This window comes from Adiantum capillus-veneris, chromosome 25 (genome assembly GCF_014529385.1).
Source record: "Adiantum capillus-veneris isolate H3 chromosome 25, ASM1452938v2, whole genome shotgun sequence".
NCBI classification, from domain to species: Eukaryota; Viridiplantae; Streptophyta; class Polypodiopsida; order Polypodiales; family Pteridaceae; genus Adiantum; species Adiantum capillus-veneris.
The window spans coordinates 2292253-2310014 of NC_140955.1; the positions used below are offsets into that span (position 1 = coordinate 2292253).

At 42.8% G+C, this 17762-nt stretch overlaps 1 protein-coding gene across 1 annotated transcript in view; it reads right to left on the reverse strand.

The window, feature by feature from the left end:
• The window catches only part of FU (kinase family with ARM repeat domain-containing protein), a 116988-nt gene extending 107765 nt beyond the window's left edge, over positions 1-9223 (reverse strand). Inside the window, exons 1-4 of the mRNA XM_086500527.1 lie at positions 9102-9223; positions 8847-8962; positions 8671-8745; positions 8496-8588 (exon numbers count right to left, since the gene is read on the reverse strand). Coding sequence (XP_086356653.1) covers positions 8496-8588; positions 8671-8745; positions 8847-8936 — 258 coding nt within the window. The 5' untranslated portion in view covers positions 8937-8962; positions 9102-9223. The remainder of the gene's footprint in view (positions 1-8495; positions 8589-8670; positions 8746-8846; positions 8963-9101) is intronic.
• Between the last annotated feature and the right edge of the window lie 8539 nt (positions 9224-17762).

A 17762-nucleotide genomic window follows, 5' to 3' on the forward strand; every position in this document is an offset into this window, starting at 1 on the left:
TGAGACGTCACATATTGGCAACACAGAGAGAGGCTCGTCTTGCTGTTGCACCTCATTGGCAGGAGGAGGGTCTCACAATTGAGTTCTTGGCAGCTTTTTGGGAGAGGTTGTGGGACTCCAGACAGCCAAGGCGAGTCACTTTGTTCCAGTGGCTGGTTGCACACCGAGCTACAGCAGTTGGGAGCTGGCTCTCTCGGCTACATGTACAGCTTGTGACCACCTTGTGGAGAGTCAGTGTCAATATCTTTGGGACTGTCCTTTGGCACAACAGGTGTGGCTTCGTGTTCTTCGACTGATGCAAGCTCTTTCTACAGCTCGGCAGTACACTTGGGGGGCAGCTGCTTGGTCCACTCTCACAGGCCCGGCACTTCAATTTAAGCTATCCTCCACCACCAGGATGATAGTGATGCAAGGGGGTCGACCTACACTCCAGCATGCTACTACAGAGCTTGCTCCACAGGAGTGGTGCAGGGAGAGAGAGGAGTGTTGGGAGCTCATCAGCGGCCTAACACTCTGGTTCATATGGCGAGCCCGCTGCTTCCGCATCTTCGAGGCTCGCCCTATACCACCAGCAGAGACTGTTCGGGATCTTTGGCTAGAGCTGATCCATACTCTCAGAGGACAATTTTAGAGACTCCATGGCAGCTCCGACCGCATGCGGGAGCGCAAAGAGGCTTTCCTTTGACTCTGGCGTTTTGGGTCTTTTTTCACCACGGTCCAAGGTGTGCTCAGATGGCACTACCACCCACCTGTGTGGCTTTTCCCTCCTCCCATCTCTTGATTTAGCCTCATTGTACATATGTTGTTTTTTCATCGGGAGAGTCTCCCCATCATGATTGTTGTAGCCCTCTCTTGTAGAGGTGGTTGTAGCCCTATGGGTAGTTTCATTAACTAATAGAAGGATCTTTTTCTCAGGAAAAAAAAAAGAAGCTACAAGGATTGCGGACGACTTTCCAAATAGCAGTCTCTTTAAGGTGGATACAACTTCAGAATCGTATGGCGATGTTTTGCATTTACTATCCACTCGCCTGTACCCAGAGAATGCATCTCCATTGCAGAAGAGAAAATTGCTATTGAAGTCTAGACCATTCACTCTGATTGGAGGCCAACTCTACAAGTCGGGGCCAGATGGTGTTCTAAGACGGTGTGTCTCACCCCATGAAGTTGAGCATATTCTTGAGAATGTCCACAATGGTCCCAATGGAGGCCATTATTCTGGTGACATCACTGCCCATAAGATTCTACAGAGTGGTCTATGGTGGCCCTATGTATTTCGGAATGCAATTGCTCATGTCAAAGTTTGTGATGTTTGTCAGTGTTGTGCACCGAAACCAAGTAAGCACTCCAACCATCCTCTGCAAGTCTCTATGGCATGGTTACCCTTTGAGAGATGGGGTTTAGACTTTGTGGGTCCAATTACTTCCCCGGCTCAACCAGGAAATCCAAAGTATCTGCTTGTGGCTACAAATTATGCAACCAAGTGACAGAGGTTTTGGCCACAATTGATTGCACTAGCAATATTGTAGCAAAGTTTGTGTATGAAAATATATTGTGGAGGTTTGGGTGTCCCCTGGATAACACCAGTGATCGGGGCAGTCACTTTGTTAATGAGCTGATTTCAACTTTGCTGGCCAATTACAAGATTTTTCATCGCAAATTACCCTAGAGCCAATGGGCAGGCCGAAAGCACGAACAAGGTTCTTATCGCCCTTCTACAGAAAGCATGTCATCTCCATCCGACGTCATGGACTCAAGCTATCCACGGCACCCTCTGAGCATACCGGACTTTTTTCAAAGCCACAACCAATCACACACCATTTCAACTAGCCTTCGGCTTGGAAGCCATAGCTCCATTTGAATTCAACTCAAGATCTCCTCGTGTTGGCAGTCTGCGTGCTGATTGGGGTATGGGCTCTTCTATGTCTCTCATCTCTCCCTGTTGGATGAGAGCCGCAGATTCGCTTCCCAAGCTTTGCAAGCAAAGAAACTTCTTTGCAAAGCATGGCATGTTCGTCATCTTCGCAAACCTCAAATAGTATTAGGCTCGCTTGTGCTGCTATATCAGGCAAGATATCAAAAAAAGGCAAAGAAGTTGGTCCCAACCTAGCAAGAGCCGTACAGAGTACAAGAGATTTTACCACAAGGAGCAATACAATTAGTCACTTTGGACGGTGTTCCCTTGTCGCTTGTAAATGGCTCAAGAGTCAAATACTTTTATCCCTCATAGTCACGATAGATGTTCTAATCAGTTTCAGTTTCGGTATCCGCATCCTCTCAGCATTCCCCTTCTCTTCATTCATTTAACCTCACCCAGAGCATGTTTCCCTTGCCAACCCATCAGCCTCTCATGTGTCCATCTCTGTCCCAACAATTCCTCCCCTTAACTTCATTTCTTTCCAACCGTAACCCAATGTGCTCTGTTCTGCCCTACAACTTCTTGTATTTGGAACAATGTTTCCATACCTTGTTGTATTGTCAATTGGTTCACACAATTGGTTCTCTGATTGGGTATCTTTCTCACGGATCTTCCACTTCACATTCCTCATTGGTATCACTTTTGCAGTGTCCCTTCGCCATGGTCTTTGTGTTAAAAAAACCCCTTTCCGTGTTCATCCTGGCGGATTTCCTACTTAAATTCTCTTTCCAATCTTCTTCCCATCACTGAGGTTTGCCTTATGCTTCTTCCCATCGCTATTAATGTGTGTTCGATGTCCTTGGTCACTCTAATAGTAGGCATCCTCTCTCAATTCGCACACTACTGTTAATCGCTTAATAGTTGCAGCAACTCTCTGGGTATTCGATCTTCAATCTCATTGAGCTCCAGACTTGCGTTTTTTTTCCCTCTCTACTTGCATCCACTCCCTCACCTCTCTACCTGCTCTCGCTCTACATACCCACCCCCTCACCCCTCTCTACCTATTCTCGCCCTTACCCACTCCCTCGACCCTCTCTACCTCCCCTCGTCCCTCTCTACCTAACCCTCGCCTTTACCTACCTAATCCTCATCCCTCTCCACCCCCTCGCCCCTCTCTACCTACTTTTGCCCCTACCTATCTACCCCTCTTCCCTCCCTACCTAACCCTCACCCCTACATACCTAACTCTCACCCCTCTCTAACTCCCCTCGTCCCTACAGCCCCTCTCTACATGCACTTGCCCCTATCTGCCCAGTAACCCCCTCACCCCTATCCTCTTCAATTACGCCCCTACCCACACATCCTCGTCGCACTCCCCACTCCTTCTCAGCTATCGCACCACCAGCCTTCCGACTTTTCTGCAGACAGTTCAACATCAGACAGGTCTACCTTACTTGCAGTCTGCACATTAGTGTTATCTGCACACAGACAGAGGGGGTGTTCTCTAAACAGGGTGTTATATGATGCTCGTCAAGATCTGAAAGATTATGTATGTATGTTATTGTGGTGATTGGAACCTGTATGTAAGCTCCTGTGGGTTATAGATCAGTATAAAGTTTGCTAGCAATTTGCTGAGTGTAACTTTTTAGCGTGCATCAAAGAGTTGATTACTGAGGTAATATGGCAGGCATTAGGAGGCAAATGCGGCGGGAAGCTTTGCAAAAAAAGCCTACTCGTAGAGCCAGACAAAGTAGTTTTGAAGGGGAGGTAGAATCTAATCAAAGCAGACATGGTGTTACCAAGATGACTTCCAGTGATGCCAGTGATGAAAGTTACAGAGTACCTCTCACATGGTTGATTCAACTTCCAGCTCACAGTCAAGGCCTTCCAGTACTCAAGAAGTAGAACCCAAGGCATAAGAAAGGGAGAATCTCAAGTGTTACGTCATGCAATCAGCAGGTTGCTAACTCCAAGAGTCAGGCAGAGTTCACTTTGAATTTTCACCTACAGCTACCCTATCCTTCTCTCAAGGATATTCTTTCCAAGGATCAACTAGGTTTGATTGCATTAGCGGCTGCAAATTTACCCACTGTTCACGAACTTATGAACCGTTTTCCCAAAGTGCGGGGCCGAAACCTTACCGCTACGCGGATTGTTCATGCATTGGGAATGACCACCTTTCCGTCTTTGAAGCCGACCATCCGCACTTACTCCCAACTTTCCAAAGATGCCACCATTCAAGCCTGTCAGGATTTGCTCCATACTGATGACCCAGACTATGTGCGGAATAATGAATTGTGGGCTTTCTTTAAGTATTACTTTTTACTTAGGGCAACTATATAAGGAGAAGGGGGACGCCATGAACCAGCACAAAAGGCAGCGGAAGAATTTCTCGAACTTGCAGTGTCTCGACTCAGCAGTACCGGCAGGAAAACCACCAGTGTTTTCAGCCTCCAGCACTTGGCGTTTTTGCAATTTGTAGATCAGCCTTAATGTTTTCAGTTTTCAGCATTCCAGACCAGCAAACCGGGCCAGCATTTTCAGGTTTCAGCCCTCTGCACCTGTTGATCACCCCTTAGCCTCGCAGATCTCATCCTTCTGTAACAGATTCCCACCATATCGCTGAATTCAGCCAGCGTTTTCCAATTCACCAGATCAGCATTTTAGAAGCATCGTCGTCGAGTCATCGTCACCGTCGTCCTCACCAACACAGTCTCAATATTCAGCCTCAGATCAGTCCTCAGTTTTCAGCCAGATCAGCCTTAGCATTTTTGCATTTCAGCCCGTCCTCGTCGTCTCCATCATAGTCGTCGACATCGTCGGCAAGTCCACTGCATCTAGACCATTGTACCAGATTTGTGCAATCTAAAGCAAATACCTCTCTAGCAATAGAGAGGGGGGCCCTTGGAGGGGGGTTTGGGACCCCATCTGGTGTCATATCTTCTCTTTCTTTCTCTCTCTCTCAACACTTTCAGTCACAGTAGCACTCACTTTGTTTTGGTCATTGCACTCACTCTCTCTCTAAGAATAGCGGAAGGCCCTCTCTTCCGTAAGTAAAAAGTTTAAAGAGCCGCTAGGGCTCCAGGCTGATCTTGGTCTTCTTCTTCTTGAGAAAACGCTAGGGCTCCTACTGAGGTGTTGTTTGCCTGCTGGGTGCCTGCCTCCTTGTGTCCCTGCTTCTTCTGCTTCTCTTGAGTGCCCAGTGGGTTTCTTTTATAGATCTTTAGCAATTTGCCCTACCTACTTTTCCAACAAACTTACAAAAAGAATTCCAAAAGTCACTTTAAATAAAATGACTTATAAGAGGTGGTTCACGCGGTAAAATGCCTGCATGATAAAATGATTGTTCTTGTGCAAGAGAGGGTATGCAAGTGTGACTAGCCTGGACATGCACGTCCTGCTAGAGGCTGACAAAGGTGCCAAGCTCAGTCCTAAGCTAAGACTCATGCTAGACTATGGCAGAAGCGTGTCCACGTGGTGCAAGTGAAGTGCGCATGTGACAAAGGGTGAGAGCATTATATTTATAGATGCATAGCTTATGAAAGCATATGGAGTCAAGGCACCACTTGTTCACATGACAGCCTACACTCAGATAGATGGTGTCGAAAGACCAAAGACAACTTGGACCTTCATACTTGAGACACAGAGAGGTACTCCTCCAATCACCTACCATCTCTAGCACAAACGGGGTATAATAGCATTATGTATGTAGAAGCCTAGCTTATGAGACCATACAGAGCTGATACACCACTATGTTCACAAGACAGCCCACACACAACGAGATGATGGAGTCAAGACTCGAGAGACAGAGGACAACATGGACGCTTCATACTTGAGATCCAGAGACACAAAGAGGCACTCATCCAATCACCTATCACCTCTACTGAAGGAAAACAATCCCAGCTCACCCACTTCTTTCATACAACTCCTCCAGCACCCTCTCTTACCACCAAGAGAGGAGTTACATTACAAGAGGCAAAGACTACTAAGCTTGCCAACAAGGGAGGTGCTCAAGGGCGTCATTACTCATTGACAGTCACAGATTGCCTTTCGACGCCTTGAGCGACAAAAGAAGAGAGCTTATCTAGCTCAACTGGAGAGAGATTTATATCAGATATCCTTGAGCCAGGACTCAGGTGGGGCTTGGAAATTGTTTTGTGAGCACTCCCTAGTACCAGCTATTACATCTACAAGCATATGGGGCGAGTATGATACTTCTCTCTACATGGCCCCAGACCAGTAGTCATTGCCAAATCCACCCACCCAGATGCGATTTCTTTACTACGGAGATGGTAAAGAAGGCTATTGATAGGATGAAGACTGGGAAAGCATATGATCATGATGGCTCGGTAGCTTAGTATTTTATACATGCGAAGGATCTCTTGGCTCACCTTCTTGCATTGATGTATAATAGAGCTATGTGAGGGTTTCCTATACTTGAAGCATGTCTACGATTGTACCTATTTTCAAATCTAGGGACCCTATTTGCCTAGGAATTACTGCAATATCATGATTGGGAACACACTAGCCAAATTATATGCATCCATCATTGAGCATGAGATGAGAAAATGGGCAAAGAGAGGGAGCATCTAAGCGCCAAGCCACGCTGGTTTCAAGAGGGGCTTCTCTATCCTAGATCACATTCTCACACTACGAGCCATCCTTGAGGAGGGCAGATTTCATGGGAGGGATTGGTTGTAGCTTTGTGGATTTGCACAAAGCTTGTGATACAACTCCGAGAGGCATATTGATGTGCAGACTGCAAGAGTTGGGAGTGCCTATAGAGCTCGTGTGAGGAAGCACTGCCTTGTACAAGACAGTCACAGGACGACTACATATGTCCCAAGGGATGTCAGAGATTATTTACTCTACCATTGGGGTGAAACAAGGGTGCCCACTATACCCCACTCTTTTTGGCATGTATGTGGATGAGGCTTCAGACTACATAGCGAGGGAGGGTGACAAGGAGCACTCAGCAGGGACATGGATACCCCCATTGTTGTATGCAGATGATATTGTGCTTATTTCAGATTCACCTAAGAGGATGTAGCGACATCTTGATGCTTTACACACATTTGTGCAGGATATTGGTGTGTCTATTAACCTTGGAAAGATCAAGGTTATGGTATTCAATACTACATCACAATGGGTCACGCGATCAGCACCAATTTTACTTATGGACAGGACCGAGTGGAGTATACGGATATGTATAGTTGGGTCTTAGTGGCTCGATTTTCTCCATGAGAAGAGCAATAAAGACTGGAGTGACTAAAGCATACACAGCTTTGGGAGGGTTGGAGAGTTTGTGTTTGTAGGTTCAGTTCCAAGAGCCTCACACCAGTTATGGCTTTATGATATTCTCGTTGCCTCAGCTACGCTATAAGGAGGGCAAATATGGGGACCCTTAGTAGATCATTATAGTCGTGAGCATGGACTTACAGAAGGGTGGTGAGACATGGAGAGGCCAATTATCTCCATGATCTCCAGGACGATCACGGCTAAGGCCTCGGTTTCTCAAGCGATCATCCGAGAAGAGCTGCCCCTCCTCTAGTGATGGAGGATCTTACGAGATCAGTGGCATTCATACACAGCTTATGGCATAGTAACAGGGAATGGCCATTTTCAGGTCGCCGTTCCCCAATTTCCCGTTCCGAATCCCCGTTCCGTGTTTCAAACGTGACGATCCAAAACAGGGAATGGCATTTCAGGCATGTTGTCGTTCCCCGTTCCAATTTCCCGTTCTGGGTAACTATGGCTTATGGGAGCTCCCACGAGATCGTTACGCTCGGCTCGCTCTACAATCCTAACGGCACTTGACAACACACATAGATACATCATGCTGGTATGCACACATGGCATCATGGTTTAAGCTGCATGGTTTCTCTATGGACAAGCTTTCAGTATTCTCTAGATGCACCCTCTCTTTGATACCGAGGGAGGTCACTAGACTTATGCCACAAGATATGTTTCAGTTGGATACCCAAAGAACATGAGATCATGGAATCTAGAGATCAATGCCAATTTGGCCATTTCAAAAGGAGATACATAGACATAGGGGGACATTGTTGGCACCTATAGTGGCACCAAAGGGTGACAGACAAGCACAACTTACAAACATCTTCCAAAGGATCACCACCTTACCACCATCCGCCACAGAGACACAATGACAGGTCACCCTACAACAAGTTGAGACGGTCAAAGCTTGGAGATGCCCCCGAGCTCTATGATGCAGAGCTCCAAGACTCTTATCGCATACAAATCCAGGAGATTCGAACTTGCCACCACTAGGCAATCCAAGAGAGATTTACTCATATGCTAGCATACCCAAACACAATCATGCACGCAATCCTCACACCACACCCACCCAACTTCCCTAAGCATGTAGATGTGCACCCATGCCACCTAGAGATAGAGCCCCCTCCCCCCCAGATACCATGCATCTTGTATCCTAGCCTCCCATGAATCATCCCCTACCACAAAACCACGTTTTGTTACTTTGTACATTTGTCCTTTCTCGATACATGGAGGGCACACACCCACGTATATTTGATTTGGCTCATAGGCTGCCTTCGGCCTCGAATAGACATAAAAAGGTCTCTCTCTCTCTCTCTCTCTCTCTCTCTCTCTCTCTCTCTCATACCTGGGCAAACTCTGTTACAACACAGAATTCTTGAGGACTTTCAAAAGCATCCAGCATTTCAATTATGTTCTCATGCTTTAGATTTCGAAGAATCTGATAAAAAGGATAGATAAGCAGTGTATTTTTTGCCATGATAAGGAACGTCCAGAAAATTACTAGTTCTCAAATTTACGACCTCAATCTCTTGGCGCAAGTTCTCTATGTCCTTGTCACTCTTGCCATGCTTTAGAATAAATTTCAAGGCGACGGTCTGCATATTCCTCAGAAAGATAAATTCTGTGTAAGATACAGAGGGCCCAAATGACTTGCATCAGCATGCCCTTACACAATATACGAGGGTTCAATGCGCACCTGGCCTGTGTACTTCCGCCTTCCTTTGTATACTTTCCCAAAGGATCCTTCACCGACGAGCTCCACCACATGATAGTTCTCCACTCCCATAGATGGATCGGTGGTAGATTACCCAACTGATGAAAACAAAATTGGGCGAGCTCCAGAGGTTGGCAATGTGTGCATATATGTGTGTGTGTGTGTGTGTGTGTGTGTGTGTGTGTGTGTGTGTGTGTGTGTGAGAGAGAGAGAGAGAGAGAGAGAGCGAGAGCTTACTGTTGCACTTTAAAAAAGAGCGGGACTGGACCCGGGAGTATAGTAGCTGCAGTTTGCTACTACCGTGTTCAAACCAGAACATCACAATGTGACACTCGGACAAAATGAATGTTGGTGTAGTAATATTGCTCACTTTTGTCCGACAATCCAATCACTAAGGGCCAATGAAGCAACCGGGAGCACAGAAGGTTTGCATGTATAAAGTAAAAACAAATCACTAATGACAAAATCAACAAATTTGCATAAGTGATGAACCATCCTTGCACATAATCAAAGCTAAATACGATAAGAGAGGGACTGAGAGCGAGGCAAAGCACAAAATAACCCATGCAAAGTGCACCTCTTAGAACGGAGTGCTACACAGGCACAGAGAGAAGAGACGTGACAAAAGAGAAGAATGACACAGAGCACTGGATGCAATCTCTTCACATGTGAGAGTGAGCATTTTTCTATTGCACATATCTATTTATAGATTTCTTGAATGCTCAAAGTGATTACAAACTATCTACATGAACATAAAGTGACCATAACTCATTAAGAGCACTTAAATAATAATTATCCATACATGTGCTATCCTTTCGCATGGTCCATAGTTCACTTATGCTTTTGCCACATGTCGATTGCAATAAATAAATAATAATCAATTTTAATTACATACTCTCCATTAGGAAAGCAAATGTCCTTAGTTGCTAAGTTAAGAAATTTGCAAGTCACTTGTCAAAACAATGCTTAAAATCATGTGTTAGAAGTATCATGTATAAAAACTCATAAAGTTAAAAAACAAATTTGCTTATGTCTACTACCGTCATCCATATACTGCATATTCTAGTGTCTCATACCACACAAAAATAAACAGTATATGTCATATCCTCATGGATCTGGATATCATTGGTCATAATTATCCTTCAATAATCAATCGTCACAAATTTCAAGTTCAATTCCATAAACACTGTGGTGACAGAAAATCATCATATACCAAATTCAAATACAAGTCCAAATAAAAATCACTTTCATGAAATATATACACACACACACACATTAAAAAATCATACTAGGGGCAATGGTGGGGTTAGCCATTACAGCATGATTTTGTAGTCGGTGTTGTTTAAATTGGCAAAATCGTCACCAATCAGGCGTGCTGCTTAAATCGGCAAATCAACACTTTGTGCTGCCTAAATCGATGAATCTTCATTGGTATTGTTTAAGCTAGTGAATGTGTTGTTTTGTCGGTGTGCTACCTAAATCGACAAATCTGCACAATTGATGCTACTTAAATTGACGAATCTGCACTGTTAATTGGGTGTTCCATAAATCGATGAATTTATACCAAGATGAGCATTTACACACTACCTAAATCAACGAATCTATGTGCACGTGAACAATGGACTAAACTGAACATAAAAAAAAACAAAACGTTTACTACCTATTTGTGACACCATCTTGGTGAATGTTGGAATAGTGAAGTACGTACAAAACATTGTCGATCATTCCAAATCACCTGAGGTCGTGTGAATAGCTTTATAGCTTAATAATTATTCATCTCATGAGTAATTTCATTCAGTGCAAGTACAAGTCACGATGTAAGAGATGGTTAATTCCATAGCTCATAAGATAATGCAGGTAAGTAAAAGAGCTTTGTCTTTTAAAAATGTCTGACGATATTCTTCTTTATTACAAAACTGCTTAGGTTACGGCCTTTTAGGTATATATGCAGAGAGAGTAACCAACAAGAAAATAGATTAGATGAGCTTTTATTAAATTGGGAGATTTTTATATAAAAAGAGATGTTGTAAGAGGCAAAGCCATAAATTCATAGCAAGATCGTATAAAATATTATTAGGATAGTATTACGTCAGTGTGCTAAGTGACTTTATAAAAGAATCGGCCAATAGTGACCTTTTAGATGTGTCTACATAGAGTAATTAGTAAATCTTTTAATCCATAGATATTTGGAGTTAGATTGGTATTGGGTTGGTAATAAAAGCAAAAAAATACTTGATGTTCACAGAAGAGATAGTGGATAATCCATTGAGGAGCAACGTATTAAAGTTGACTGTGTGTTTTGTACTTTTAGAATGGAAGAAGGAGGCTAGTCTGTTAGAGATATAGTACCACAATTAAATTTCACCTCTAAAAACAATACAATGAACAACAATGGACAGGTTAATGAGGGAAACTAAACAAATAGCAATGAGAACTTAAAACAACTTATTGAGAGAAAAAGAAATAAATACACGTTTTGCAGGTGTCTAGACGATGCAAAAAATGTCGAGGTGAGAGAGAGTTGAAAGATTTAAGAGTAGTATCACAGAGATAAACACTGAGAGGATATACAAAAAAATGAAAATTCATTCCTTTGTTATTAAACAAAAAAAACAATAAGGAAACTATAAAAATGGTTCAAAATATTTACATAGGTTTTTTTTCACCGAATACTATGGTATCTGCCTCCCACGTGTAGCATGTAGCAATCAAGATCATGGTCTTCCCTTTAGGGCAAGTGTCTTGAGGTGCTTCAGGAAGCCAAGGGGCGTATATAAGTGGGAAAAGTAGGGTTTATGGGCGTCGTGCCAGTGATCGAGTAAAGTGAGGTTGGTGGATAATATGTGACCGTGTTCATGTACTTCTGCTTTGGCTTCATGAGGTGTTTAGAGAAATATGGGGATTGATAATTCCATCGGTCCCAATGCACATGTCTCGAAAGTCAAAGGATATATGTGGTTTATGACAGTTATCATATATTATGACTTTTTGGTGGGGATAGTTACAGAAAAGTTTCGCAAACACTTTGTGAAAAGCAGTCGCATGGGACAGAATGAAAAGAATAACAGACATTGTTTTAATGATCCTGTCCCAACTCTAAACATAATAATGGAAAATAGCCCCATTCTTTATTTGAAATAAGTACCTTACAAGCACGGGTGGTTTCTATTGTAGGTGATCGCAATAAGTTGAAGGCGTTAATGTAAAGGATTTTGTTGATAATACGAATTTCTATGGTACAAAGTTTTTCTTTGACCCGTTTGATGTTGCCTGGACAGGGGGTACCAAAATTGGGTACACTGTGAAATTCAGGTTGTCCTTCCACGTATGCATGCCAAGCGTGCAAATAATCAATAGTTTTATAGCCATCAAAAAAATTACGCAAGACTTGGACGCCCCAATATCGTTACCAAGAGCATAGTCTTGTAAAATAGAGGTTTGGATATCTTGTAGTGCCATGACAAGTTATGAGAGTAAAGTTTTTTTCGAGCGAGGTTGCCAGGATAGAGAGACGTAGACATAGAGAGATGAGATTATCGTAACCAGCACACATACTCCCTACGGATCATGTTGTAAGCAACAAGGGCATGGCTAGCAGTATTCTTTGCAAGTATTTGTGTCGACAATTGGCCGCATGATGGTCAGCTTTTGCTCTCAGCACGTCAAGTAACATAACACGATATTAGACCTCCTTTAATGGTATGACAATGGGCTTTGAAACATTTCAGATGGGATATTGGCACCTTTTTTGTAGCTTTTGCAGCTATCCAACAAAGCTTCTCGCTTTTCCTCCAGATGGAATCAACTCCTCCGTCTTAGAACAACTGTTTGTTTCATGCTTGGGCAAGTCTTCAATATTTCTTTCTTTGCCAAGGCTCGAGATTATGCGAATGGCTTGTACGCTAAGAATGTGGATGAGGGCCTATGGGTGTGTGAGGAGAGGATAGTGGATGGGGAAAATTATAGGGAAGAAAGAAAAAGCTTGTGCTTTAATTTTTCAATTGACAGCGTTGTTGTGAAAATTTAGAAAAGTTCAAAGGAGAGATGGCGAGGGACGGTGTGTAGGGAGCAAGCAAAGGAGAACGGTTAGGTGACTGGGCTATATAGAGAGATAGAGGGATAAAAATTGTTTTGCACGAAGAGGGGTGGGGGGGGGGGGGGAGAGAGAGAGAGAGAGAGAGAGAGAGAGAGAGAGAGAGAGAGAGAGAGAGAGAGAGAGAGCTTGTTTAAGTCGATGAGTTGTTGTGTGAGGTGTGTGATTGTTGAAGCCCATCTCAAAGGATGCATGGGTAGGCCGTTAAAGAGGAGACGAGGAGGAGTGAGGGAAGAGAGGTATCGCTTGCTCCTATGCATGTGTGGTTGGGAGTTTAGTGGACTGTGCAAATGCAAATAAGTGGATGTAGAGAGAGAGAGAGAGAGAGAGAGAGGAAGATTTGTAGGGTATGCAGCTTCGGTCTTAGCCATGCAAGCTCAAGGGGTGGGTGATAGTTGGTCGCAAAAGGGGTGGTTGAGAGTTTTTCGCTAAGAGGTGGGTGAGAGTTGGCAGTTGAGGTCACCGCATGTGCGAGCAAGTGTGGGGGTGTATGTTGGTGGTTGGGCGTGTAAGGTTGCATGGTAAACAAGCAAAAGGTGCAGCCGCCATTGGTCGAAATATTTTTTTGAGAGGCGTCCTTGATGGTAGTTGTAGCCGCCATCGTGGGTGGATCTACCCAAGTGGAAGGATGGCTTTGAGGGAGCTGGAGCTACTTGGCATGCATGTTCCAACAATGGTTGGCATTGCAAGTCGACTAAAAAAGATTGATGCTAACAATAGGTTGTTGCTTAGGATAGGGTCTGCAGTCGGAGGTCGGTTGCATGGCGGTGCCCATTGAAAGCGTGGCCCCTCAAACTAAGGGTGGTCGAGTTAGGGGCGGTCGTGAGGTAGCATGCGCATTTGCAGACACTGGCTCGTGACCAAAAATAAAATTTGAGCATTATTACTGGTTATTTATTTGTTGTTTTATTGTGGGAATTTCCCACAGTGCCGGTGGTTCGCGATTGGTTGGTGTCACATTTTTTCTTCGAAAAGCTATAACTTGTGTTAAACCAATTGTTACTTCTTTGCTCACACAAGATTATGTATGCACTATCTCTAATCTCTCCCTTACTATGCATGACATTGCTACCAAAAGCCTCTTCTGTATTGGAAGTTCATGCTCTCTATGTTCTCTTGGCCATTCATCTCTTAGCCGTCTTCGTCAATACCAGTTCCTAATAGCACTATCAGCACTAAGTGTGCCTCTAATATTAATAGGCATGGTCTCTAGACGAATTCGAGGAGTTATGACTTCGTAGCAGGGACATCAGACCTACTAATCCTATGCCTAATATGCTTTGTAAGGACAATCAAAATACGACAAGCAATGATTAGGAAGGTGAAGCACTTATCTCTTGTGTGATTTAGTATCATTGTGCTTCGTGTATTGTCATTCTTGCACCACACCATATCGGCCAATCAGTAACTACATCTTTTCCATAGCATCCGGACTTCATGGAGTGATTGTTGCCAAACTTTGCTGCCAAGATTTGTTTGTGAATCTCTTTGGTTATGCAATCGGCTTTTGTGTTTTGCCTCTTGTTTGATGCATGATTTTCCCGTTGTATGCAAGCCTTTTCATGACTATCATCCCTCCTTGCTCTTGGATCTTTGTAGCATAACTAGCAGTGCTCCACTCCATCCTAGGGTGGAAGATGTGGGTTTCAATCCCACCGAAGATGAAAATTATCCAAATCTCCCTAGCAAGATATGCAATTAAGGCTTGAATAGTGAATATACATGATAATAAAGTAAAACATAAGCAATTTCTTCAACAAAATCATGCAAATTCAAATCACAATTTACACTTATCTTTGTATACGCATCTCTCCATCACGTGTGTGTTGAGAAGAGCATCTCCAAAGCTCTGATACCACTAATGAATCTGGGAGCACAGAGGGCTTGCATGCATAAATAATAGCATACCATTGTTGGAAGATTCCAATAAGGATTCCATTTTGTTTCACAATTCATTTCATCTCTCTTGTAATTGTAGCCATAATTCCGATTTATAGTGACATCTCTTCCAAAACTCGTATCTGTCACCCATATGTAATTTTGAAGCCCAAAATGTAATTTTTGATGAAATCAATCTTCTGCACCATAAAACCCGGAGCTAGGGTATAAAAGGCAACATTGTAAGGTTTTTTGTACACAATCATTATTATGAATGAGCGGATAAGTCTTTCTTTGTACACCGTGTGTCTTCTCTTCTCTGTTGTGAATTTTAATCTCTCGCATTGCACCGCACAATTGTCGTATCGAAATCTCGAGGGCACCATTGTGTTTGTTGCTTCAAGCCCTATGTGCAGATACCTACATTGCAAGCATCACAATAAAATCAAGTATCAGCTTTTACGATCTTCCAAGTGACATTTCTCTCTATCCGAGGGTCATTTTGAGATTCTGTCAATTACATTAGATTCCAATAGGCACATGTGAAATCTTAAAAGTCGATATGCATCTAGCTGCTAGGAGAAAATTGTGGTTTTCTCCCTGTGTCGTATTGCAAATCTGACAACCTTGTTTTGTCCTATGTAGTCTCAAGGAGACTCCTATTAAGTTTGGGGTTAGTTGGAGCTGATTTTCTTGAGTATTTGCATGCGGTTAAGTGAGGGGATTGAAGTATAGAATCAATGATTTGAGTACCTAATCTAGAGTGAACATAGTTGAATCTGACAGAGTTGCTTTAATCCGACCTTCGGGTTAGATAGGTTAGTATAGCAGATCAGCCTTTTATGGGGTCAGTTGGAGTTGATTTTCTTGAGGATTTTCATGCGATTAAGTGAGGGGATTGAAGTATAGAATCGATGATTCGAGTACCTCATCTAGAGTGAACATAGTCGAATCCGACAGAGTTGCCTTAAGTAGACCTTTGGGCTAGATAGTTTAGGAGAGTAGATCATGGTTTTTGTGGTCTTTGTTTTGTGTGATTGTGGTGAAAATCTCATTGCAAAAGTGTTGAAAATTAGGATAAGTGTTTTAGATAGCTTTGGAGCTTCGTGCAAGGCTTCACTGACGGATAGAGTGGTAAAACTTGCACCAGGCGAGAAAAATGCAAGAAAATAGGAAAAAAAATTATTTAAGGAGTCGTTTGTCAAGCATCTCAAACTTATTTTCATTTGATTTCTTTTGCTTTAGGAATAGGGTAAGTAGATAAGTCTGACAAGTGCTCTCAGTATCTAATTAGATTTGCACGTCACTGAAAGGATCTAGTGCAAAAGCAGTGTAAGCTCAAAGAGGGATAGTGCACCCAAAAAAGTAGGTGATTCTGAGTATGATTTGCACGAACAAGAGTGTGTGAATGCTCAGCCCTAACCAAAATTCTTAAAATGCCCTTAATTAGCATCTGTGAGAGAAAATCACGATTGTATACTACAGGTGAAGCAAAAGGACAAGTTTGTGCATGATACTTCATCAGTGTTATTGACTAATGTGTTGAAGTACATGAGTGAAAGTTTAATGAAAATAGACCAATAGAAAGTGAGAAAGAGCCAAACAGGAGGTTGTGAAGAAGGCTAACTACTTGTTGGTACCTCCCTACAAGGCCAAAACAAGAGACATGCTGATAAAAGGGACTAAAAGAGGTTTTCAAAGACTTTCTACTTGGGGAAAGGGATAAAAGTGCATTCTGGGAGATCTCCTAGGATTAAATGCGATTTCTCCTCCCACTTCAGACCTAGAGCTTAGAATTCTCCAAGGTCCAAAAGAGGATTGGGGCATCACAAGTGAGTGTAGATCCAGAAATTGACCCTTAGTCCAAAAAAAGTGTTGAAATTGAGCCTGTGGTCATCTCACATGCTCAATTGAGGTGAAAATGGGCACATATACTCTTGAAGAGGGGTAGAACACTCTTTAATTTCCCAAAGCTTGAAAAAGTGATAAAAAGCAGAAGTCTAAGGAAAAATCATGATTTTTCCCTCAACTTCCAATAGAAAAGCTGAGCTTGATACCAGAAGATTGTTTTAAGGTGTGAATCACACTCATAGGGTTGAAAGTGCAATTTGACATTTTTTCACATAAGGAGGGGGAATATCATGATTTTCCCCTCAGACCTTAGCTATCTCAAGTTTGAAGAGCCAATATTTGTACCAAAGAAAGTCCTCAAGGTAGGGAACACATTCATATAGTCAAAACTGAAATTACACTCTTATGCATGAGATTAAATCAATGTTCATTTGGAAGGCAGACTAAAGGAAGGTCAAAAGACCCTTGAGACCATCAAAAGAGTCAAGACTTTGAAATTCTTGCAAGAGTAAGTTGTTTGGATTGGGTAGTAAGTCTCTGAGACAGTTGGAGGGGAAAAAAACCTCAAATGAACTTAGTCAGGAAAAAATCACGATTCTTTCCCTCAAAGTGTTAAGTCAAAGTGTTAAGATCAAATTTTTAAACCAATTTTGGTTCCATCCTCTAAAGTGAGACCTATAGAGCATTGCTAGGTCTGAAGATCATTGAAGTTGTGCATGAAGTCTTGTAATTGTCTAAAGTAGCTAGCTTGTCTTAACTCCATCTGTGTTCAAGTTTTTACTGAGCCTTGTACAGGAAGGGAGATTGGTGCATGAGAAGAGTTGGAGTTGAGAGAAGTTTTGAAGGATCTAAAGAACTCTAGATAACAAGTAAGGTTTGAAATCACTAAATCATGTTCTTGAGTTCAAGAGCTTGGTATCAGTCAGGTGCTAAACTGCCGAGAGACCAAGTAAGTAGGGGATCTATGGAGAGAGTGTCAACTAAGCAAGCCTAGAACCCTTAGCAATTGTGCAAGAAGAAGTGGTCTCTGACACTTCTTATGAGCCAGCCTTCATTGTTCTTATGTCTGAGAAAGC